This window comes from Heterodontus francisci, chromosome 3 (genome assembly GCF_036365525.1).
Source record: "Heterodontus francisci isolate sHetFra1 chromosome 3, sHetFra1.hap1, whole genome shotgun sequence".
Lineage (NCBI taxonomy): Eukaryota > Metazoa > Chordata > Chondrichthyes > Heterodontiformes > Heterodontidae > Heterodontus > Heterodontus francisci.
Window position 1 is genome coordinate 61,573,341 of NC_090373.1, and position 26,434 is coordinate 61,599,774.

At 44.4% G+C, this 26,434-nt stretch overlaps 1 protein-coding gene across 4 annotated transcripts in view; it reads right to left on the reverse strand.

Annotated features, from left to right (window-relative positions):
* Positions 1-26,434, reverse strand: part of rock2a (rho-associated, coiled-coil containing protein kinase 2a) — a 332,194-nt gene that overhangs the window by 232,451 nt on the left and 73,309 nt on the right. For all 4 annotated transcript variants that reach the window (XM_068022672.1, XM_068022681.1, XM_068022689.1 and 1 more), the window contains 2 exons: positions 6,753-6,834; positions 5,215-5,315 (listed from right to left, as the gene is read on the reverse strand). In XM_068022672.1, the coding sequence (XP_067878773.1) occupies positions 5,215-5,315; positions 6,753-6,834 (183 nt within the window). The remainder of the gene's footprint in view (positions 1-5,214; positions 5,316-6,752; positions 6,835-26,434) is intronic.

The following is a 26,434-nucleotide window of genomic DNA, read 5'->3' on the forward strand; positions in this document are numbered from 1 at the left end:
CTGGGTCCCTTTGTTCAAACACTGTCGGTTACTATGCAAATGTCTTTCCAGTCATGGGCTTGCAATCTTAAGTTTCAATGTTCATGTGGCGACATCATGTGTGTCTCGGTCTTAGCAGGTGGGGGGTTTGCCTGATACTAACGGATTGGTTGAAATGTTATTTAGATTCATTAAGTAGTAAGGATCAAAGTAAGGTCAGGAGGTATGAAAGTTTTACTTGCTTCAGGTTCAGGGCTGACAACAGATTGAAGTCACTGAAAAGGGTAGTGATTCCATGCAAAATAGCTGGAGTAAGCCATTTCATTAGTACAGATGTGGTATCTAGTGAGATACCCTCACTGCTGAGCAAGCTTTCCATGAAAAAGGCACAAAGGAAGTTAGACATGGAACACGATAAAGCAATTTTCTTTGGAAAGCTAGTAGATTTGCAATTTACCCAATCAGGTCATTATTGCATGCCTTTAACAGAAACTAGCATCTCTAATAGGAATGTTAAAGAGACATCAGGTGATGGGAATTTGAGAGACAAAAAGCAAATTGTCTTAAAGTTGCATCGACAATTTGCTCATCCTTCTTGTCACAGATTAAAAATCCTACTAAAAGATGCAGGGTTGGTTGATGATGAGCGCACAACTTATTGAAGAAATCAGTGAAAAATGTGATATATGTGAAAAGTATCGTAAGATGCCATCACAGTCTATTGTAAATCTTCCATGAGCAAGAGACTTTAATGAACTAGTAGCTGTGAATTTAAAGTGTGGGACAAGGACAGAAATATTTTCATATTGCATTTCATAGAGATGGCAACAAGATTCAGCCTTTCCACAGTAATACATGGTACAGAAAAAAGAGCGACTGTAGATAAAGTCATGGAAAAATGGATAGGGGGACTGGACTGGGGGCAGGTGGGAATTTGCCCATGACGAGTTTAGAGACATGCGAAAATACAAACATTGTAGTGATGAACACCGCAGCTGAAAGTCCTTTCAGTAATGTATTTTGTGAAAGAAATGATGCAGTGATTGATGAAAATTTTAGTCGATCAACCAAATTGCAAGATAACATCTGCCCTGGCGTGGGCAGTCCATGCAAAGAATTCACTTCAAATGGCTGGGGGCTATAGTCCATATCAGTTGGTCTTCGGGAGGAATCCCAAAATACCTTCTGTACCATTTGATCATCCCTTAGAAGGGACTTCAATTTGTTTCACCTTCTCTCAGGACTTGAATGCCCTACATGCAGGGAGAAGAGCATTTATCAAGGAAGAAGTCTCAGAAAATTTGGTAAACCTTATGGTATATCATCAGAGATAAACTTTAATCCTGGGGATTTAGTATACTCTGGAAGAGACGTCAGAAAGAGTGGAAAGGTCTGGGTAAAGTGATAGGGTGCGATGGGAAGACTGTTATTCTCCAACATGGTAGTCAAACTATTAGGGTTCGTTTGTCTGGGTTAATCAAGATTGATTATAAATGTGTAGAATCTGAACCATTAGGAGGTTATAAAGCAGCCTATACTAGAGGCCTGCTACCCGACCCGAACCCGACGGGACCTGACAAAATGTGTCAGGTTCGGGGTCGGGCCCATCTTCAGGCTCCGGCTTTCAGGGTCAGGTCAGACATGCAAGGTCAGTGCTGTGCCGGTAAGTATTAAAAATTAAAAAAAAAAAAAAAAAAAAAAACTTACTTGAGCTGGGAGTCCGAGATAAAACCGAATCTGCGCAGTAAGCGAGTGACGTCACTATGACGCCATCACGCATGCGTGGCAGCTTCGTGGAGGTTACGAGTCGAGAGGTAAGTAAACGGATGGCTTGGTCGGGTCGAGTCGAGTCGGGGCGGGCTCGGGTCGAGTTGGGCTTGGCGCAAAAGCGGAGGGACTCGGGTTGGGCTTGGGTCCACGGTGGTTCGGGTCAGGTTCGTTTTCCCGATCTAAAGTAGGCCTCTAGCCTGTACCTCACATACTCATACGTTTGACAGTTATGAGGAACAGAATATGGTATAAAAGGGGCTGGATGACGATAGACAAAGTGATACCAGTGCACAGGATAGGGCAATTTTACCCAAAGGACAACTGCCTAAAGTTGGTACTCGGGTAACGTACATACCAGCAGGGTCCACTGAATGGAGGGATGCAACCATTGTAGGCAGAGCAGGGACAGCCACAAGCAAATTCAAACATTGGCTCAACATCCAAGATGATGGACAAGAGGCAAGATCTATGGACTAGCAAAATGCGATGAAACGGTGGAAATCAAGAAAATGCAGTGTGTGTCCCCATAGTGGATTTGGAAGTGACTCCAGCGCTAGGAAATTATCATATACTGGCGACAGAAGCTATCATCGTGGGAGGGTGAGATCCTGTAGCAGTAATCCAGGAAGAAATAAGAGGTAAGTAGAGGACATGGCTTGACTGGAACAAAACATGTATCCACGATTGCTATTCGTGTCCTCACTCACTGCATCTTCTTCAACTTGTCTCACAGTTGTACTACTTTCAACTCTCCATTACATGGTTTGCCAAGCTTGCCACTCTGTTCAGCTTTGCTTCTGCACTTCTTGGCAGAATGGTCTCTGTCCTGATATTTTCTACATATCTTTCCCTTGTCAGGGCAGCAATCATCTCTTCCATAGTGCCCCAATTTGCCACATCTGAAACACACTCTCAGACATTTGCTGTTTACATTTACCGTGTACCTGGATTCCGCTGTGTCACTCGATTAACCTCAGATTTTGGCAGAAATGGGACCTAGTTTCATGCTGTGCACTTGTCCATCCACTGCTTCCAATGCAGCCGCTATCTTCAAAGTGTTATCCAATGTTAAGTCACCTCCTCCTTCCAGCAGCCTGTGTCTCAACTTATCCAACTTGCAATATTGGACCACCTGATCCATTATCTGGTTATTCAAATCCATCACAACGAAATTGCATCCATCCCACGCCTGCCTCAAATGAGTCACAAATTGGGCTACTGTTTCCCCCTCTTTCTGTCTCATTTAATGGAAAACATGCCTTTGGAATCTGGCACTTGATGTCACCACATAATGGTCCTTCAAAGCTTTCACTGCACATTCATAATCTGCTTTTTCTCCCGTGTCAGACAACGTTTTGAAAGTCTCCCTCACCAACACACACGCTTTGAACAGTAATAAGAACCGTCGCTGTGCTTTCTGCATCTCTGTCGCCCTGTCCAAAAACAAACCTCGATTGTCAGCATGTGCTTCAAACTCCTCCAGCCATGCTTTCCATTTCACACTGACGGAACTGGCATCACCCGTCGGATCAAACGGCTCAATTTCCCAGACTGGAGACATATCAGCTCCAGCAAATGCCATGGCACATTCCTAAATATCTCAGAATTTACCTCGTTGCCATTTTCACATCTTAAGCTGAAATGAATCACACTTGAAATTACAGCTGCACCTATAACAAAGATTTAACAAGTGTTTTATTGAAGACTTCTACCTCGTCTTTGGAAGAATTGATTCCACTGCTAGTGAGTTTATAGCCCAGGAGCTTTAGCTCTGTCATGTCCAGCAAGCACTTGTCTGCATTTACCATCAGTTCTGCTGACTGCAATCTAGCCAATACTAATCTCAGCCTCTTGTTAAGTTCCTCTCTATTGGCTCCATGAATCATGATGTCATCTGAGATATTGGCTGTTCATGGGATCCCTTGTATCACCTTATGAATTCTGTGTTGGTAAATCTCTGGTGCCGCACTGATGCCAAACAGCAATCTCGTGTATTGGTGATGTCCACAATGAGTGACAAAAGTAGTCACCTTACTTGAATCAGGATGAAACTCCAGCTGGTGGTATCCCCATTTTAAGTCTAATTTGGAGAATACTTTGCTTGTTGACAACTCTTGAAAGATTCCATCCACAGTGGGAATAGGGTGACCTTCTCTCACTACCGCTTCATTCACCTGTCGCATATCAACAGAGTCTGATATCACCATTTGGGTTAGGTTCTACCACAGCAGGGCTCACCCATACATACAAGGTGTCCCTCATCATGATTGTATTATGAAGAGTCCTAAGAAATATAGAAAATATTTTGTTCTCTCTTTGATTGCTTTGTAATTGTTTAAGTTATAATTTTTTTGGTTAAAGGGGAATCTGTTAATGGTAGGTTAATATGTTATTAGAAATAAACAGGTGAAGGGCATTCTTTAAGAAACCAGAGCAAATATAAGGAAAGCCTGCTGGGGAAAGGGGGAACAGAAGGCAGAGATATGTAATGCTGCATTCTGTGAATAAACTGACCATCAAGAAAAGGATCTGCGTTGAGTTCCATTCTTCACTGTTTGACTTGGATCCATTTAACAACGGTCTCAGGCTGAACCAGACTGCTTGCAACCTTTGCGTTGTACTTGACCCCCGAGATGAGCTTCCAGTCACATTATCTGCATCATAACTAAGACCACCTATTTCCAACTCTAACATCACCCGACTCTGCCCCGCCTCAGTTCACTTGCTGCTGAAACCCTCATCCATGCCTTTGTTACCTCTCGACCTGACTATTCCAACGCACTCCTGGCCAGCCTAATTTACCAATTCACTAAAGTGCAGTATTAACACTATGAATCTCATAAAAGTTTTAAGAGAAAGTATTAGGCATTCAAGGCTTGTTCCAATGAATGATGGTATACGAAGACAGACAAATATGCTATAAACTGGAGATTAACACTAAATTTATGTACAACTCAAGATTATGCTACCATGATTTCTCCACATAATGTCCACTAAATAGACTCTTCACAATTTGTAACTTCATGCAACCATTTCCTCATTAATTCTGGCCAGTCAGAATAGCAAAAATCAGTATGAATCTCATTATTTTTGAATAAAATATAGAAAGGATATGATCTAAAACTGAATGCAGATTTTAAAAGAGAAGTTGAATGGGAGTCCAACAACAACACATTCCTAAATACTGCAGGCAAACTTCAAGAAACAATAAGTAACCTGGAACTTAACACAAAGGAATTTCAAAATTATTTTAGAATATAAATGATCATGGATTTAAGCACACTAAAAATCTAACAAAAACCTAATTTTCTAGTTTTGTTTTGAAAGACTTGCAAATTATTTGATACATTCTCGTATATCCAAATGCCCAAAACAAACTCAAATTTAGGATTGTTGCCCTGATGCTTATGCTGATAAAAAGTTGAACTTTGGTTCATTTGCCCTAAAGAACTGCAGATTCCTTACCAGCTGAACTTCACCAAATGCACCTCGTCCTATTACTTTTACAACCTCATAGTCCTCCGCTTTCATTTGCATTTCTCGAACCTTCCCCATTACTTTGTCATCTAGGGAGAGAAGAAACACATTTAAGTTGCTTTAAATCTGCAGGTGACCTTACAAAATGCTAAATCTTGCAAGACTCTCCTATTCAAGAAAATATTAATTATTTGGGACAACATGATGGCACAATCAATCAGACACCAGTTCAAATGAACTGCAGCAGAGTGGCAAATGAAGCAATTCAGAAATAGCCCTTAAAATACTGTTTCTCAGTCTAGTGCCAAATTTATTAACTTTCTCCACAATACCTCAATAATACTGTACCTGCATCACTGGTTTCAATATGGATCATGACTTTTGGCTGTTCTCCTTCCCTTCCCAGAAGCTTTAGCACCCATTCTGTGACACTCTTCACCCACGCATTAATGTTCCGCCGAAATTTTCTTTATACTAAGTGGGCTACAAACTCTCCTGAGCACTACCTTTTTGTCCATGGGCAGCTTATAGTTTAAAAGTCACGGTGCGGTAAACTTTCATGAAGTTATGAGCGGCCTGTTTATTTCAATGCATAGTACATTCCAGATTGCGTACACCTTAGGTGCAACCTTGCTCTCCCACTGGTCCCATTATCCCTCTCTTCCAAGGCCCATTCCACGTCCACCCCTCTCAAGCGTTCCATTCTTCCTCTCCTCGCATATCCCATTCCAACTCCACTTCTCACTGGGTCCCATCCTCCCTCTACTCTCATGTCCCATTCTACTGCTCCTCACACATCCCACAAATGGAATGTTACTCCTCTCCCAACACAAGAGCTCGCACTTTCAGGAGAGTCGATGCAATGCAAGAGGAACGGGGAGAATGCACACAATTTGAAATTCTGGCCTTAGACTATAAACGAGCTTAAAAATTAATTCATCTCGCAGATGAGTGAAATGAAATCACACAATCTGATCCCACCCGGAGCACACTGTTGCGAGTGGCCTGTTTATTTCAATGCATCGTCAATTCCAGATTGCTGTGCAGGTCTGCACCTTAGAGGGAACACTACATAGCACCACAGAGGTAATGTTCTTTTTGGGTCTCCTAGGTACACCGCACAAAAGGCCATGAATATTTCCTTGATTATAGAATCTCCCATTACTGGCTGAATCCTATTACTGTCATATATCTGTCTCTTACTCCTCTGGGTAATCCCTTGCTCCACAGTGCCACAATATTTCTCAAAACTACGTTCTTCTGAATCACTGCCACTGTTCACCTCATACTTATAAATACATCCACTGAATAGTTCCACTAATCACTTGCTTTATAAAAAAAACTATTACTCTCACTCCTGTTTTTCCACAGACTGCTTTATTTAAGCACTTGAAAAACAAATTACCACAAAGCTTATTAAATTTTGCATCTAAATGACTGAATTAGACAGCACTGTGTTTATGGTAACACCTGATGAACAGAGCTAAAGTCTAATTACTAAGATACGTAAAAGATTTTAAACTTACACCTATTTAAGAAATTTTCAATGTTTTTGTTCTTCCTCAGAGCAGGGAAGTCCAAATCCTGGACCAGGGCATTGAGGCCATCCTGAAAAAAAGATGAAGTTGTTACTCATGCAATATGGATGTGAAAAGTAATATTAAATGGGAAATAACCATTCAAAAAGGAAACATAAAATAGCAAATTTCAACTGCTCAATCCACAACAATAAATTTCACGATGTAAAGCTCCCTGTGATGGCCCCACTTAACACAAGGATAAAGTTGCTGGAGACCAAAAATCCAGAATGCCGGAAGTCAGGCATACTGGCCAAGTCTCCAATCCACATCCATATTGAGCACTACACTTGAAGCACAGCATTACTGAATTTGTCCCCATAATCAGAAATACCAATCCTCAAATTTAGTCTGCCCTTTCTCAAGAAATGTGACGTTTCTTGTTCATTTTACTACAATTCTTGCACATAGTACTGTAACACCACTTCATTTCAACCATGTACCATGTTCACTAATGTCCTTTAAGGAAAGAAATCTGCTGTCCTTACCTGGTCGGGCCTACATGTGACTCCAGACCTACAGCAATGTGGTTAACTCTTATATGCCCTCTAAAATGGCCTAGCAAGCCACTCAGTTGTACCTAACCACTACGAAGTCAATAAAAAGGAATGAAACGGGACGGACCACCCGGCATCGACCTAGGCACCGGAAACGACAACGGCAAACCCAGCCCCGTCGACCCTGCAAAGTCCTCCTTACTAACATCTGGGGGCTTGTGCCAGAGTTGGGAGAGCTGTCCCACAGACAAGTCAAGCAACAGCCTGACACAGTCATACTCACGGAATCATACCTGACAGACAATGTCCCAGACACTACCATCACTATCCCCGGGTATGTCCTGTCCCACAGGCAGGACAGACACATCAGAGGTGGCGGGACAGTGGTCTACAGTAGGGAGTTGCCCTAGGAGTCCTCAACATCGACTCCGGACCCCATGAAGTCTCATGGCATCAGGTCTAATATGGGCAAGGTAACCTCCTACAGATTACCACCTACCGCCCTCCCTCAGCTGATGAATCAGTACTCCTCCATGTTGAACACCACTTGGAGGAAGCACCGAGGGTGGCAAGGGCACAAAATGTACTCTGGGTGGAGGACTTCACTGTCCATCACCAAGAGTGGCTCGGTAGCGCCACGACTGACCAAGTATTAAAGGACATAGCTGCTAGATTGGGTCTGCAGCAGGTGGTGGGGGAACAAACACGAGGGAAAAACACACTTGACCTTGTCCTCACCAATCTGTCTGCCGCAGATGCTTCTGTCCATGACAGCACTGGTAGGAGTGACCACCGCACAGTCCTTGTGGAGACGAAGTCCCGCCTTCACATTGAGGATACCGTCCATCGTGTTGTGTGGCATTACCACCGTGCTAAATGGGTTAGATTTCGAACAGATCTAGCAATGCAAAGCTGGGCATCCATGAGGCGCTGTGGGCCATCAGCAGCAGCAGAATTGTACTCAACCACAATCTGTAACCTCATGGCCCGGCATATCCCCCACTCTACCATTACCATCAAGCCAGGAGACCAACCCTGGTTCAATGAAGAGTGCAGGAGGGCATGCCAGGAGCAGGACCAGGCATACCTCAAAATGAGGTGTCAACCTGGTGAAGCTACTACCCAGGACTACTTGCATGCTAAACTGCATGAGCAGCATGCAATAGACAGAGCTAAGCGATCCCATAAACAACGGATCAGATCTAAGCTCTGCAGTCCTGCCACATCCAGTCGTGAATGGTGGCGGACAATTAAACAACTAACTGGAGGAGGTGGCTCCACAAATATCCCCATCCTCAATGATGGGGGAGCCCAGCACATCAGTGCGAAACATAAGGCTGAAGCATTTGCAACAATCTTCAGCCAGAAGTGCCGATTTGATAATCCACCTCGGCCCCCTCCTGAAGTCCCCAGCATTACAGATGCCAGACTTCAGCCAATTCGATTCACACGTGACATCAAGAAAGGACTGAAGGCACTGGATACTGCAAAGACTACGGGTCCTGACAATGTTCCGGCAATAGTACTGAAGCCCTGTGCTCCAGAACTTGCCGCACCCCTAGCCAAGCTGTTCCAGTACAGCTACAACACTGGCATCTACCCAACAATGTGGAAAATTGTCCAGGTATGTCCTGTACACAAAAAGCAGGACAAGTCCAACCCGGCCAATTACCGCCCCATCAGCCTACTCTCAATCATCAGCAAAGTGATGGAAGGTGTCATCAACAGTACCATCAAGCAGCACTTGCTTAGCAATAACCTGCTCAGTGACGCTGTTTGGGTTCCGCCAGGGCCACTCAGCTCCTGACCTCATTACAGCCTTGGTTCAAACATGGACAAAAGAGTTGAACTCAAGCGGTGAGGTGAGAGTGACTGCCCTTGACATCAAGGCAGCATTTGACTGAGTATGGCATCAAGAAGCCCTAGCAAAACTGAAGTCAATGGGAATCAGGGGGAAAATTCTCCACTGGTTGGAGTCATACCTAGAGCAAAGGAAGATGGCTGTGGCTGTTGGAGGTCAAACATCTGAGCTCCAGGACATCACTGCAGGAGTTCCTCAGGGTAGTGTCCGAGGCCCAACCATCTTCAGTTGCTTCATCAAGACCTTCCTTCTAACATAAGGTCAGAAGTGGGGATGTTCGTTGGTGATTGCACAATGTTCAGCACCATTCGCGACTCCTCAAATACTGAAGCAGTCCGTATAGAAATGCAGCAACACCTGGACAATATCCAGGCTTGGGCTGATAAGTGGCAAGCAACATTTGCGCCACACAAGTGCCAGGCAATGACCATCTCCAACAAGAGAGAATCTAACCATCTCCCCTTGACATTCAATGGCATTACCATCGCTGAATCCCCCACTACCAACATCCTGGGGGTTACCATTGACCAGAAACTGAACTGGAGTAGCCATATAAGTACCATGGCTACAAAAGCAAGTAAGAGGCTAGAAATCCTGCGGCGAGTAACTCAACTCCCGACTCCCCAAAGGATGTCCACCATCGACAAGGCACAAGTCAGGTGTGTGATGGAATACTCTCCACTAGCCTGGATGGGTGCAGCTCCAACAACACTCAAGAAGCTCGACACCAACCAGAACAAAGCAGCCCACTTGACTGACACCATCCACAAACATTCACTCCCTCCACCACCGACACAGTGGCAGCAGTGTGAACCATCTACAAGATGCACTGCAGCAACTCACCAAGGCTCCTTGGACAGCACCTTCCAGGAGCATCCAGGAGGGTTTTCTAGAGCAGTATGTAAATAGTCCAACTCGGGAAGGGGCCATACTGGACCTGGTGTTGGGGAATGAGCCCGGCCAGGTGGTTGAAGTTTCAGTAGGGGACTACTTTGGGAATAGTAATCACAATTCCGTAAGCTTTAAAATACTCATGGACAAAGACGAGAGTGATCCTAAAGGAAGAGTGCTAAATTGGGGGAAGGCCAACTATACCAAAATTCGGCAGGAGCTGGGGAATGTAGATTGGGAGCAGCTGTTTGAAGGTAAATCCACATGTGATATGTGGGAGGCTTTTAAAGAGAGGTTGATTAGCATGCAGGAGAGACATGTTCCTGTGAAAATGAGGGATAGAAATGGCAAGATTAGGGAACCATGGATGACAGGTGAAATTGTGAGACTAGCTAAGAGGAAAAAGGAAGCATACATAAGGTCTAGGTGGCTGAAGAAAGACGAAATTTTGAAAGAATATCGGGAATGTAGGACCAATCTGAAACGAGGAATTAAGAGGGCTAAAAGGGGTCATGAAATATCTTTAGCAAACACGGTTAAGGAAAATCCCAAAGCCTTTTATTCATATATAAGGAGCAAGAGGGTAACTAGAGAAAGGATTGGCCCACTCAAGGACAAAGGAGGAAAGTTATGCGTGGAGTCAGAGAAAATGGGTGAGATTCCAAACGAGTACTTTGCATCGGTATTCACCGAGGAGAGGGACATGACGGATGTTGAGGTTAGGGACAGATGTTTGATTACTCTAGGTCAAGTCGGCATAAGGAGGGAGGAAGTGTTGGGTATTCTAAAAGGCATTAAGGTGGACAAGTCCCCAGGTCCGGATGGGATCTATCCCAGGTTACTGAGGGAAGCGAGAGGGGAAATAGCTGGGGCCTTAACAGATATCTTTGTAGCATCCTTAAATACGGGTGAGGTCCCGGAGGACTGGAGAATTGCTAATGTTGTCCCCTTGTTTAAGAAGGGCAGCAGGGATAATCCAGGTAATTATAGACCGGTGAGCCTGATGTCAGTGGTAGGGAAGCTGCTGGAGAAGTTACTGAGGGGTAGGATCTATTCCCATTTGGAAGAAAATGGGCTTATCAGTGATAAGCAACATGGTTTTGTGCAGGGAAGGTCATGTCTTACCAACTTAATAGAATTCTTTGAGGAAGTGACAAAGTTGATTGATGAGGGAAGGGCTGTCGATGTCATATACATGGACTTCAGTAAGGCGTTTGATAAGGTTCCCCATGGCAGGCTGATGGAGAAAGTGAAGTCGCATGGGGTCCAGGGCGTACTAGCTAGATGGATAAAGAACTGGCTGGGCAACAGGAGACAGAGAGTAGCAGTGGAAGGGAGTTTCTCAAAATGGAGACGTGTGACCAGTGGTGTTCCACAGGGATCCGTGCTGGGACCACTGTTGTTTGTGATATACATAAATGATTTGGAGGAAAGTATAGGTGGTCTGATTAGCAAGTTTGCAGACGACACTAAGATTGGTGGAGTAGCAGATAGTGAAGGGGGCTGTCAGAGAATACAGCAGAATATAGATAGACTGGAGAGTTGGGCAGAGAAATGGCAGATGGAGTTCAATCAGGGCAAATGCAAGGTGATGCATTTCGGAAGATCCAATTCAAGAGTGAACTATACAGTAAATGGAAAAGTCCTGGGGAAAATTGATGTGCAGACAGATTTGGGTGTTCAGGTCCATTGTTCCCTGAAGGTGGCAACGCAGGTCAATAGAGTGGTCAAGAAGGCATACGGCATGCTTTCCTTCATCGGACGGGGTATTGAGTACAAGAGTTGGCAGGTCATGTTACATTTGTATAGGACTTTGGTTCGGCCACATTTGGAATACTGCGTGCAGTTCTGGTCGCCACATTACCAAAAGGATGTGGATGCTTTGGAGAGGGTGCAGAGGAGGTTCACCAGGATGTTGCCTGGTATGGAGGGCACTAGCTATGAAGAGAGGTTGAGTAGATTAGGATTATTTTCATTAGAAAGACGGAGGTTGAGGGGGGACCTGATTGAAGTGTACAAAATCATGAGAGGTACAGACAGGTTGGATAGCAAGAAGCTTTTTCCCCCCAGAGTGGGGGATTCAATTACGAGGGGTCACGAGTTCAAAGTGAAAGGGGAAAACTTTAGGGGTGATATGCAGGGAAAGTTCTTTACGCAGAGGGTGGTGGGTGCCTGGAACGCGTTGCCTGCGGAGGTGGTAGACACGGGCACGATAGCATCTTTTAAGATGTATCTAGACAGATACATGAATGGGCAGGAAGTAAAGAGATACAGACCCTTAGAAAATAGGCGTCATGTTTAGATAGAGGATCTGGATCGGCGCAGGCTTGGAGGGCCGAAGGGCCTGTTCCTGTGCTGTAATTTTCTTTGTTCTTTGTCTTAAACCCGCGACCTCTACCACCTCAAAGGACATGGGCAGCAGATGCATGGGAACATCACCACCTGCAAGCTCCCGTCCAAGTCACACACCATCCTGACTTGGAACTATATCGCCGTTCCTTCACTGTCGCTGGGTCAAAATCCTGGAACTCCCTTCCTAACAGCACTGTGGGTGTACCTACCTCACATGGACTGCAGCGGTTCAAGAAGGCAACTCATCACCACCTTCTCAAGGGCAATTAGGGATGGGCAATAAATGCTGGCATGGACATTGACGCCCACATCCCATGAATGAATTTTTAAAAATGTACAAAGCACATAAACAGTATAGGTAAAGCAACACGCTCCTATGTGCCTTTAACAAATCCGCGCTGGCTTTCCTTAATTAATTCACACTTAGCCAAGCGACTGTTCATCTTGTCCCAGATTATCATTTCTAAAGGTTTTCCCACCACTGATGTTAAACTGACTGGCCTGCAGCTACTGGGTTTATTCTTACTCCCTTTTTTGAACAAAGATGTAACATTTGAAATTCTCCAGTCTTCTGGCACCACGCCCAAATCTAAGGAAGACTGGAAGATTATAGCCAGTACCTCTGATGGCATGGCCATGTCTCGGACACTCCTGCACTAGAGGGTGACTGGTTCCCAAAGAAACTTATTAGAACATAAGAACTAGGAGCAGGAGTAGGCCGTCCGGCCCCTCGAGCCTGCTCCGCCATTCAAGAAGATCATGGCTGATCTTTTCGTGGACTCAGATCCACTTACCCGCTCTCTCACCATATCCCTTAATTCCTTTATTGTTCAAAAAGATATCTAACTTATCTTTTAAAACGTTTACTGAAGTAGCGTCAACTACTTCACTGGGCAAGGAATTCCATAGATTAACAACCCTCTGGGTGAAGAAGTTCCTTCTCAATTCAGTCCTAAATCTGCTCCCTCTAATCTTGAGGCTATGCCCTCTTGTCCTCGCTTCACCTGCCAGTGGAAACATCCTCTCTACTTGTATCTTATCTATTCCCTTCATAATTTTATGTTTCTATAAGATACTCCCTCATTCTTCTGAACTCCCATGAATATAATCCCAATCTACTCAGTCTCTCCTCATAAGCCAACCCCCTCAACTCCGGAATCAACCTAGTGAACCTCCTCTGCACCCTCTCCAGTGCCAGTACATCCTTTCTCAAGTAAGGAGACCAAAACTGCACACAGTACTCCAGGTGCGGCCTCACCAGTACCTTATACAGCTGCAACATAACCTCTCTGCTTTTAAACTCACTCCCTTTAGCAATGAAGGACAAAATTCCATTTGCATTCTAGCATTCAACAGAGCAGGAAAGAAAAGAAAGTTGGTAATGAAACAAGTAAATGCACTGGTTATGTTATTTGATTTTGATGAAACTCTTTTCAGACATCAGACAACTAACTACACGTCAGTAGAAAGTTACACTCACTTCAATGGAAGAATACAGTTTTGTACCACAAAGACCACGCTTTTGAACAAAGAGACTTCAAGGGGATTTAGATAGGCTAAGTGGGTGGGCAAGAACATGGCAGGTGGAATATAATGTGGAAAAATGTGAAGTGATCCACTTTGATAGGAAAAGCAGAAATGCAGAGTATTTCTTAAATGGTGAGAGATTGAGAAGTGTTGATGTCCAAAGGGATCTGGGTGTCCTTGTTCATGAGTCACTGAAAGCTAACATGCAGGTGCAGCAAACAACTGGGAAGGCAAATGGTACATTGGCCTATTCTGCAAGAGAATTTGACTACAGGAGTAAAAACGTCTTGCTGCAATTCTATACAGCCTTGGTGAGACTGCACCTGGAGTATTACGTACAATTTTGGTCTCCTTACCGAAGAAAGGTTATACTTGCCGGAGGGAGTGCAACAAAGATTCAGCAGACTGATTCCTAGAATGGCGGGAATGTCTTATGAGGAGAGATTGAGGAGGCTGGGCCTGTATTCTCTAGAATTCAGAAGAATGAGAGGTGATTTGGTTCAAATATACAAAATTCTTACAGGAAGGATGTTTCCCCTGACTGGTGGGCCTAGAACCAGGGGACAGAGTCTCAGAATAAGGGGTAGGCCATTTAAGACTGAGATGAGGAGGAATTTCTTCACTCAGAGGGTGATGAATCTTTGGAATTCTTTACCCAGATAGCAGCGGAGGCTCAGTCATTGAGTACGCTCAAGTCAGAGATCGATAGATTTCTAGATATAAAAGGCATCAAGGGATATGAGGATAATGTGAGAAAAAGGCACTGAGGTTGAACATCAGTCATGATTTAGTTGAATGGCAGAGCAGGCTTGAGGGGCCAAGTGGCCTACTCTTGCTCCTATTTCATATGTTCCTATGAAAGCCTTCCAACAATGTGCAGTATTGTATTTTTGGTGCTTGCTACAGATTATTCCATTTGAATCTTTGATAAGTTCGGACTTATAAAAGTTAGTAAAGCTGCAAGCAAGTTTTATGAAATATATATTTTTAATTGCTTATAGTCGTTTCAGCATTACTTTTTCCATCCTAAGATGTCCGCAAATCTTGAAGCTTTACATTACTACTACTGCACAGTAACTTAAATATAAGCAAAATACTGCGGATGCTGGACACCTGAAACAAAAACAAGAAACGCTGGGAATACTCAACGGGTCTGGCAGAGAGAGAAGCAGAGTTTACATTTCAGGTCAGTGACCCTTCTTCAGAACTGGCAGATATAAGAAAAGTAAAAGATTTTAAGCAAGTAAAGCGGGGGTGGGGCAAGAGATAACAAAAGAGAAGGTATTGACAGGACAAGGTCACAGAATACCTGACCAGAAGGTCATGGAGCAAAGGCAAACAATAAGTGAACGGTGTGCTGAAAGACAAAGCATTAGTACAGATAGGGTATTAATGAACGGAAAACTGAACAGCATGGTAACTTATCCTGGTACCTGTGGTAATTTGTACAAATTAATCAAATAAATTTTCCCATTTCCTAGAGATTATTAGTCCACAACTAAGCATCAGCAGTTATGGAGACAAACAAGTTTATAAATACCTACTTTGGTTCCAGTGGGACCGGCTAAATTTAACTGGTGCTTAAAGAATACTCTATTGATAATAGAGCAACACAATACTTTCAACAGAGGTATGAAGACTCAATTAGCTTTAGTGCAAATGAGTTACAGATACTTTCCTTCGGAGAATAAATTCTGATTACAAAAGTTCAGCTTGTACCATTCTTTGGCTATGACGTGCTTTATAATATCTGGAGACAGTAAGGCACTATATAAATGCAAGCTCTATGAGTGGAAAGTGGAGGTCCCGATGATGGTCTGGGAGCAATAGCGTAGTGGAAATAACTCTTACCGTGAAACCTATGACTACTTTTGGGATTGACTTCAGGTATTGGCTTAATACAAGTTCATACAACAACAAAAACTACAACTTAATATAGCACTTTTAACGTAATAAAATGTCCCAAGGCATTATAAGACCATCATAAAACAAAACAGGACTCCGAGCCACATAAGGAGATATTACGGCAGAAAACCAAAACCTTGGCCAAGAGTTTTTAAAGGAGTGTGTTAAAATAGGAAAGTTGGGTAGAGGGGTGTAGGGAGGGTATTCCAGAGCTTCGGGCCTAAGCAACTGAAGGCATGGCCAACAATGGCGGCATGGACAGGGCCATAATTGACCTGAAAGGTATCACCTTTGGTAATGCAATTGATTTCAGTGAAATACAATGCCTGAGTCGTGCTGCACAAAACTGCACATTACAGTAATGCAAAAATCGGATGAGCTGGAGACGTCAAGAATCACTATCTTACCTCTGGAACACCTCTAACACACACGGACACACACGAGGGCAGTAAAATCACATTTGCTGTAACCTTATTCATAACATCATTGCTGCACAGGAGGCCACTCAGCCATGCCGCACAGCTTATAATGAAAAGAAAATGTAACAGCATTAAAAACACAAAATGTATCAATGTAACTAATGATAACTGTATAAAAGACAACTGACTCAATACTAGAATCCTATTGAAGTGAAACACCAAATGCTGATACAAATAAATCCAAACTTAAAAAGTATATTACAACGGTTACAAGTTTTCAATGTAAAAAGCAAGCGAGACACCATTATAAAAATACACACCGCATAGTGCTTTGGGATTTGTGGAAGCTCATCAGACGATCCCACGGCACTTGGGTCAAAGAAAATGTCTTCTGTCCCAAAGCATATAGAGAATAGCATAGATCATATATTAAGTTACCACCTGAAAGAGCAGTACCACAGGACATGCGCGATGCCAATATCATCATCCTCTTGAAGAACAAGGGTGACCGCAGTGACTGCAACAACTACCATGGGATCTCCCTGCTCAGCATAGTGGGGAAAGTCTTTGCTCAAGTCGTTTTAAACAGACTCCAGAAGCTGGCTGAGCATGTCTACCTTGAGGCACAGTGCGGCTTTCGAGCAGAGAGATCCACCATTGACATGCTGTTTTCCCTTCACCAGCTACAGGAGAAATGCCGAGAACAGATGTCCCTCAACGTTGCTTTCATAGATCTCACCAAAGCCTTTGACCTAGTCAACAGACGTGGTCTCTTCAGACTAATAGCAAAGATCGGATGTCCACCAAAGCTGCTAAGTATCATCACCTCATTCCATGGCAAAATAAAAGGCACAATCTAGCATAGCGGTGCCTCATCAGACCCCTTTCCTATCCTGAGTGGCGTGAAACAGGGCTGCGCTCTCGCACCTACATTGTTTGGGATCTTCTTCTCCCTGCTGCTCTCACATGCGTTCAAGTCTTCAGAAGAAGGAATTTTCCTCCTCAGATGATCAGATGGCAGGTTGTTCAACCTTGCCCGTCTAAGAGCGAAGACCAAAGTACGGAAAGTCCCCTTCTAGGAGATCCTCTTTGCTGACGATGCTGCATTAATATCCCACACAGAACAGTGTCTGCAGAGACTCAGCAACAGGATTGCAGCTGCCTGCAACGAATCTGGCCTAACCATCAGCCTCAAGAAAACGAACATCATGCGACAGGACGTCAGAAATGCTCCATCCATTAATATCGGCAACCACGTTCTGGAAGTGGTTCAAGAGTTCACCTACCTAGGCTCAACTATCACCAGTAACTGGTCTCTCGATGCAGAAATCAACAAGCTCATGGGAAAGGCGTCCACTGCTATGTCCAGACTGGTCAAGAGGGTATGGGAAAATGGCGCACTGACACGGATCACAAAAGTCCGAGTGTTGCAAGCCTGTGTGCTCAGTACCTTGCTCTACGGCAGCGAGGCCTGGACAACGTATGTCAGCCAAGAGCGACGTCTCAACTCAATCCATCTTTGCTGCCTCCGGAGAACCCTTGGCATCAAGTGGCAGGACTGTATCGCCAACGCAGAAGTCCTCGAGGCGGCCAACATACCCAGCATATACACCCTACTGAGCCAGCGGCGCTTGAGATGGCTTGGCCATGTGAGCCGCATGGAAAATGGCAGGATCCCCAAGGACGCATTGTACAACGAGCTCATCACTGGTATCAGACCCACCGGCCGTCCATGCCTCCATTTTAAAGACGTCTGTAAATGCGACATGAAGTCCTGTGACATTGACTACAAGTTGTGGGAGTCAGTTGCCAGTGATCGCGGACAGCCATAAAGGCGGGGCTAAAGAGTGGTGAGTCGAAGAGACTTAGCAGTTGGCACTGCTCCACAAACCACTCATCACCTCTCGGCGCTTATCCATCGTCTCTCAAGACAAGGAGGCCAAAGAAGTCCACCTGAAAGAGAACCTCAGATGATACCAAACTATAAAAGTTCATAAAGTGGTTGGAAACACTAAATCAGATTACAGCAATGAACATGCTCCCTGCCTCCCTACTTTTATAATGCATATGCAAAGTTACTTTGTGGTCTTCTAAATTTCTGTTCCAGGTAACTTTTTGCACTGTTTCCATGCAGTGTCTTGCACTTTTAAATAAAAGCAGATAGCAGATCCAATTACAAAACTGTTCATAAGCCATATTGTGCAATCCTGTGTGATGGACAAGTTAAATTTGTAATTTAGAATAAAAATCAAAACTTTGCAAATATGTATCACATCCTTCAATCCTTTTAAGACTTGGCCTGCCCCACGATAGTGTATTAGTTATAATTAGCTGCCAACCACCTTAAATCACATTAATTAAGAGACAAGTCTGAAGAGGTTGACAGGAATAGTAAATTACTAAACTCAGCTTGATAAATCATTAAACCACAGAACTATCTTTGGATTCTTGAGGTTTTAGGGAAGATGACAAAGGGTAGATGGTTAAAAAGCAGTGAATTTGAGTTGTTTTTGGCATCGCTCCCCATTAGAGAGACAGTTGGTGATGTATAGCTTGAGGGTCACCACTCCTCATGCATGAAGTAAGGCGAGGAGACAGGCCTCCATGAACTACCACAGCCGGCATGGGCATTGAACCCACGCTGTTGGCGTCTTTCTGCATCACACTCTAGCCGTCTAGCCAACTGAGCAAACCAACCCTCCATTTGAGTTGCTTAGATGTTAGTTAATACAGGGCACATAACAAGAGAGATAGGATAGTCTTTTTCTAATTGCTCAATCATGTGGCACGGAGCCATGGGTAGAGTTCCCATTTCTGTTACAAATATCCTTGCGTGTAAACAGGATCAGGCTTGGCTAAATTGCTCCAAGTGGTCAATAGCCATTGCCTGGAGGTCCAGAATGATTGTCGATACCTGTGGGAATTTATATCCCAATGAATTACTGAGAAGGGAGAAAGGGCAACCAAATACATAAACATGGAATGAGTAGTTTGCTGTGCAGTTCATAACCTCAATATGAAACAGTGTTTGGAAACTCTGAAATGTCAAACAAACTGGGGGTTCAGTTAGAAAAGGCTCTGCCTGAAGTGATACTGAGCCATACAGACCAAGAATGCCCCAAGTTAAATGCCGAGTCCTGAGTTAGCTGATCTTAGCCAGACAGGCAATAAGGACAACAACTGTTCTCAGTACCTCAGGGCTGGAGGCGAGTGTGGGAGGGAAAAAACCCATCAACTCATGTCCCTATTCCTAATTATTATCAAGTGGTTATCATGAAGACCGAGGTGCTGCAGAGCTATTAGTGCTTGTTAAACAGTATCCTATCCGGAGTTATCATTGCAGGCAGATAGAAGATGGAGGAAATTAGGGATTAAAAAAAAACAAAATCACACACACAGGGAGTGTTAACACTCTCTCTAATTTCCCCACAAGGGCAGAGAAAGGAACAACTTTGCATCTAGTTGCCACATCCTCAGAGGTATCTCAGACTTTTTGGAATGGTGTATTGGGCTCTGACATGCTGCACTACCATGCTCACCAACTAATCAAATTCAGTTGCACGAAGTATAGAGATTTTATAAATTTAATTTATTTTTCCTAAAATGGCACTTTGGCAGAAAGTTAAAACAAGAACAACTATTTCTTATATTCCAAGCATAAACCAAAGTATTCCATATGACAAAAATGTTATTCAGCAAAGAATTTCATTCACAGAAGATACACAGGACACTACTATGCTAGTCTGAACAGTATACATCTCAAGTTTGACTCTCAGAGGCCTCAAAAGAAAATCACAGCTGAAGTACTATTATTGTCAGACTTGTTCAACTCAAATAATGCTAAGCAACAGGGTTCCTTTAAATTGAAAAGTATTTTGAGGGGGAGGATGTCATCAAGGCTCAAATTGAGAAACTGGGGACAGGAAGTTAACTGGATTCCCAGAGTTCTTGCCGAAAGTAGGAATTACTAGCAGGGACTAGAATCACCATTAACAGAAATATTTGAAGTAAATGTTAAACCATTTGCAATGACTGCATACATTTCTATATATTCAGGTTTCACTCGCATAAAATAGGTTTGCTAAGATATCTATCAAACTGTAGTTTTTTTTTAAAAGAATGCCAAGAATCTGAATACGCCTTATTCCAGCATACTGTTGGGTACTAATCCTTAATAAAGCTACTATCTGCTGAAGCACTAAACTAATCACCAACATAACTGTAGAAATGGATAAAATAAGATCATATTTTGATATGGTCTGTCAGCAAAATCTTTATAAAGCACTATGGGCCTGAAACTCCGAAGTTTGCTGCATTGTAACAAATACAGCAAAGAGAATTTATTCACATGTCTGCTGCATCCTAGACTCTATAGAAATCAGGCACCCATACCATGTACAACAGTCGCTGGATGCGTGCCTTACAAGACAGCCAGGTATCTGAAAGAGGATGGTCATTCTACCTGAAAACGCAACTTTTTTTTTTAAGAACAATTTTGTGGTATCCACTTGCCTAATGGCAATCCATCTTTTGGTGACCAAATTTTGTTTGGAAAGCAGCACTGTGATCCCTAATTCCGCAAAGATGTACACCTGTCCAAGCAAGCATACTCATCATGCGAGCCGAAGAAAACAAAAATGACAACATTCCTGGCAGCTGATGTCATCCCACCATTCCATCTCTTCTTCCAACATCAGCATGGGACATGCAGCACACTGCCGTCAGAATGTTTTATTCTGAGGAAAGGAGTGGAGACCCTTTGAAATAGTTTTCCTGCCCAAATTCAGACCCTGACTCCATCCAACTTAAGAGTGCTAATGGCCCAGGAATTTTGGATCCCATATATTAAGCATATGCACATCTGTATTTTTTATTAAAGCAGGTAAAAACTTCAACAAACAACATTGTGTGCATTCATCAGAGGACAAATTTGGAAATTTACTGTTAACTACCACACCAGCAGCCTGGGAATAATAAATTTGTACAGAATTCCAGGAACATTTTTCTCCACAGTAACATACATATGTCTTTAAAAGCTTTTGAAGCGGTAATCATCATGTTTGTTTGGGTCTGCACGGCAAATTAATGTTACGTTTTAAAATTATGCTATTTTTCTGTACTAACTTTACAGGTTGCAATTTGTACTATGTAGGAAAGATTTTACACATTTATTTCTCATGCCTCTGCCACTGCAGATATACAAATGTTAGGCCAACAACTATGGTACTCAACTTCAGATCTGGGTTTCAAAAAATAAAAGAATGATGGGATAAATATTGAAGCTGTTGCCTGCGGTGGGGCAGTCTAGAACAAGAGAGCACAAGCTTAAAATTAGAGCTTGGCCATTTAGAAATGAAATCAGGAAGCCTTTTTCCATATAAAAGGTAGGGAAGTCTCGAACATTCCCCCAAAAAGCTGTGGATGCTGGGTCAATGGAAATTTAGAAGACTGACCGAAGGCAGGTAAAATAATTTCCATCTAATTCTGTGAGGAAACATATGCCTGAAATGTAATATAATTGACATAGGTGAACTAGAACTACCATTTTTTTAATTCTTTCATTGGATGCAGACGTCGCTGGCTCAGCCTGCATTTATTGCTCATCCCTCATGGCTCGAGAAGGTGGTGGTGAGCCACCTTCTTGAACCACTGCAGTCCATGTGGGGTAGGTAAACTCACAGAGAGTTCCAGGATTTTTACCCAGCGACAGTGAAGGAACGGAGAAATAGTTCCAAGTCAGGATGATGTGTGACTTGGAGGGGAGCTTGCGGGTGGTGGTGTTCCCATACATCTGCTGTCCTTATCGTTCTAGGTGGTAGAGATCGCAGGTTTGGAAGGTACCGTCGAAGGAGCCTTGATGCGTTGCTGCAGTGCATCTTGTAGACTGTATACACTGCTGCCACCGTGCGTCGTGGTGGAGGGAGTGAATGTCTGAGGATGGAAGCCAATCAAGTGGGCTGCTTTGTCCTGGATGGTGTCAAGCTTCTTGAGTGTTATTGGAGCTGCACCCACCCAGGCAAGTGGAGCGTATTCCATCACACTCCTGACTTGTGCCTTGTCGACGGTGGACAGGCTTTGGGGAGTCAGGAGGTGAGTTACTCGCCGCAGGATTCCTAGCCTCTGACCTGCTCTTATAGCCACAATATTTATATAGCTACTCCAGTTCAGTTTCTGGTCAATGGTAGCCCCTAGGATGTTGATAGTGGGGGATTCAACGATTGTAATGCCATTGAATGTCAAGGAGATAGTTAGATTCTCTCTTGTTGGAGATAGCCATTACCTGGCACTTGTGTGGCGTCAATGTTACTTGCCACTTATCAGCCAAAGCCTGGATATTGTCCATGTCTTCCTGCATTTCTACACGGACTGCTTCAGTATCTGAGGAGTCACGAATGGTGCTGAACATTGTGCAATCATCAGTGAACATCCCCACTTCTGACCTTATGATTGAAGGAAGGTCATTGATACAGCAGCTGAAGATTGTTGGTCCCAGGACACTACTCTGAGGCACTCCTGCAGTTGAGATGATTGACCAACAACCATCTTCCTTTGCGCGAAGTAGGACTCCAACCAGTGAAGAGTTTTCCCTATGATTCCCATAGACTCCAGTTTTGCTAGGGCTCCTTGATGCCATACTCCGTCAAATGCTGCCTTGGTGTCAAGGGCAGTCACCCTCACCTCACCTCTTGAGTTCAGCTCTTTTGTCTATGTTTGAACCACAGCTATAATGAGGTCAGGAGTTGAATGGCCCTGGCGAAACCCAAACTGAGTGTCACTGAGCAGGTTACTGTTAAGCAAATGCCGCTTGATAGCACTGTCAACGACACCTTCTATCACTTTACTGATGATCGAGAGTAGACTGATGGGGTGGTAACTGGGTAGGCTGGGTTTGTCCTTTGTGTACAGGATATACCTGGGCAACTTTCCACATTGCCGGGTAGATGCTTTATTGGTACAGCTTGGCTAGGGGCGCGACAAGTTCTGGAGCACAGGTCTTCAGTACTATTGCCGGAATGTTGTCAGGGCCCATAAACTTTGCAGTATCCAGTGCCTTCGGTTGTTTCTTGATATCACGCAAAATGAATCGAAATGTCTGAAGACTGTGATGATGGGGACTTCAGGAGAAGGCAGAGATCGATCATTCACTCAGCACTTCTGGCTGAAGATTGTTGCAAAAGCTTCAGCCTTATCTTCTGCACTGATGTGCAGGTGGCAGGACTATATCTCCAACACAGAAGTCCTTGAAGCGGCCAACATCCCCAGCTTATACACACTACTGAGTCAGCGGCGCTTGAGATGGCTTGGCCATGTGAGCCGCATGGAAGATGGCAGGATCCCCAAAGACACATTGTACAGCGAGCTCGCCACTGGTATCAGACCCACCGGCCGTCCATGTCTCCGTTATAAAGACGTCTGCAAACGCGACATGAAATCGTGTGACATTGATCACAAGTCGTGGGAGTCAGTTGCCAGCATTCGCCAGAGCTGGCGGGCAGCCATAAAGACAGGGCTAAATTGTGGCGAGTCGAAGAGACTTAGTAGTTGGCAGGAAAAAAGACAGAGGCGCAAGGGGAGAGCCAACTGTGCAACAGCCCCAACAAACAAATTTCTCTGCAGCACCTGTGGAAGAGCCTGTCACTCCAGAATTGGCCTTTATAGCCACTCCAGGCGCTGCTTCACAAACCACTGACCACCTCCAGGCGCGTATCCATTGTCTCTCGAAATAAGGAGGCCCAAAAGAAAAGAAAAGATGTGCTGTGCTCTCCCATCATTGAGGATGGGGACATTTGTGGAACCATCTTCTCCAGTTAATCCAGTTAGTAGCTTAATTGTACACCGCCATTAAAGAAGGGATGCGGCAGGATAGTGGAGCATAGATCTGATCCGTTGGTTGTGAGATTGCTTAGCTCTATCTATTGCATGCTGCCTACGGGGTTTGGCAAGCAGTCCTGGGTTGTAGCTTCACCAGGTTGACCCCTCATTTTGAGGTATGCCTGCTGCTGCTCCTGGCATTCCCTACTACACTCTTCATTGAACCTGGGTTGGTCTCCTGGCTTGATGGTAATGGTAGAGTGGGGGTTATGCTCGGTCATGAGATTACAGATTGTGCTCGAGTTCTGCTGCTGCTGATGGCCCACAGTGCCTCATGGATGCCCAGTTTTGCATTGCTAGATCTGTTCGAAACCTATCCCATTTAGCACGGTGATAGTGCCACACAGGGGCGGCACAGTGGCGCAGTGGTTAGCACTGCAGCCTCACAGCTCCAGGGACCCAGGTTCGATTCTGGGTACTGCCTGTGCGGAGTTTGCAAGTTCTCCCTGTGTCTGCGTGGGTTTCCTCCGGGTGCTCCGGTTTCCTCCCACATGCCAAAGACCTGCAGGTTAATTGGCCATTATAAATTGCCCCTAGTATAGGTAGGTGGTAGGGAAATATATATGGACATGTGGGGATGTGGTAGGAGTGTAGGATTAGTATAAATGGGTGGTTGATGGTCGGCACAGACTCGGTGGGCCGAAGGGCCTGTTTCAGTGCTGTATCTCCAAAAAAAAAAAAAACAACACGATGGAGGGTATCCTCAATGTGAAGGCAGGACTTCGTCTCCACAAGGACTGTGCGGTGGTTACTCCTACTAATACAGTCATGGACAGATGCATCTGCGGCAGGCAGATTGGTGAGGACGAGGTCAAGTGTGTTTTTCCCTCGTTGGTTCCCCCACCACCTGCCGCAGACCCAATCTAGCAGCTATGTCCTTTAGAGCTCGATCAGTAATGGTGCTACCGAGCCACTCTTGGTGATGGACATTGAAGTCCCCCACCCAGAGTACATTTTGTGCCCTTGCCACCCTCAGTGCTTCTTCCAAGTGGTGTTCAACATGGAGGAGTACTGACTCATCAGCTGAGGGAGGGCGGTAGGTGGTAATCAGTAGGAGGTTACCTTGCCTATGTTTGACCTGATGCCATGAAACTTCATGGGATCTGGAGTCGATGTTGAGGACTCCCAGGGCAACTCCCTCCCAACTGTAGACCACTGTCCCGCCACCTCTGCTGGGTCTAGCCTGCCAGTGGGACAGGACATACCCAGGGACAGTGATTGCAGTGTCTGGAACATTGTATGACTATGTCAGGCTGTTGCTTGACTAGTCTGTGGGACAGCTCTCCCAACTTTGGCACAAGCCCCCAGATATTAGTAAGGAGGACTTTGCAGGGTCAACGGGGCTGGGTTTGCCGTTGTCGTTTCCGGTGCCTAGGTCAATGCCGGGTGGTCGTCTGGTTTCATTCCTTTTTATTAACTTCGTAGCGGTTAGGTACAACTGAGTGGCTTGCTAGGCCATTTCAGAGGGCATGTAAGAGTTAACCACATTGCTGTGGGTCTGGAGTCACATGTAGGCCAAACCAGGTAATGGACATTAGTGAACCAGACTGGTTTTTACAACAATCAACTAAGGTTTCATGGCCATCATTAGACTAGCTTTTAATTCCAGATTTATTAATTAAATCCAAATTCCACCTTCTGCTGTGGTGGGATTCAAACCCATGTCTCCAGATCAATACCCTGGGTCTCTGAGTTATTAGTCCAGTGATAATACCCCTACGCTACCGCCTCCCCTCATTCAGTTAATAGTTTTAATAGTTTAAAACTATTAATGGATAAACAGAGAAACTGAAGAAACCAAAATAATAAGAAAAGTTAAGAGGCATGCCAGGTCTGTCTGATGTTCTGCTCGAGTCGAAAACAACTTTGCTATTGAACGTACTACTCCAGTTGTATCACTGTTCCATTTCACCTTTACATTTCCCTCTCCTATGATATCTAAGCTCTCCCATCCTCTCTAAGACTTTTCTTCCATCTTCCATACTCTGTTCTGTTGACCTGCTTGACCAGCAAAAATTGAAGTGTGACATCACAGGAGAGCTGGTAAGGGACTGGTGGGTATTTCTTTCTTCCATTTGAGCAGCAGGAGCGGCGAGAGCGCGAGCCAGGGGGCAGCCGGGAAGGTAAGTTGAGCTAAAAAGTACTTACCTCGTGATTCGACGGACGCGGACACGGGGACTGCTGGGTAAGTGAACTTATATATTCGGGCAGTGGCTAAACCCGAAACACTACACGTATAGTGTCTCCCACCCATCCTCCTCCTCGAACCAAAAAAAGGACTCTTGTGTGGAGGGTTTGGTAAGGTGA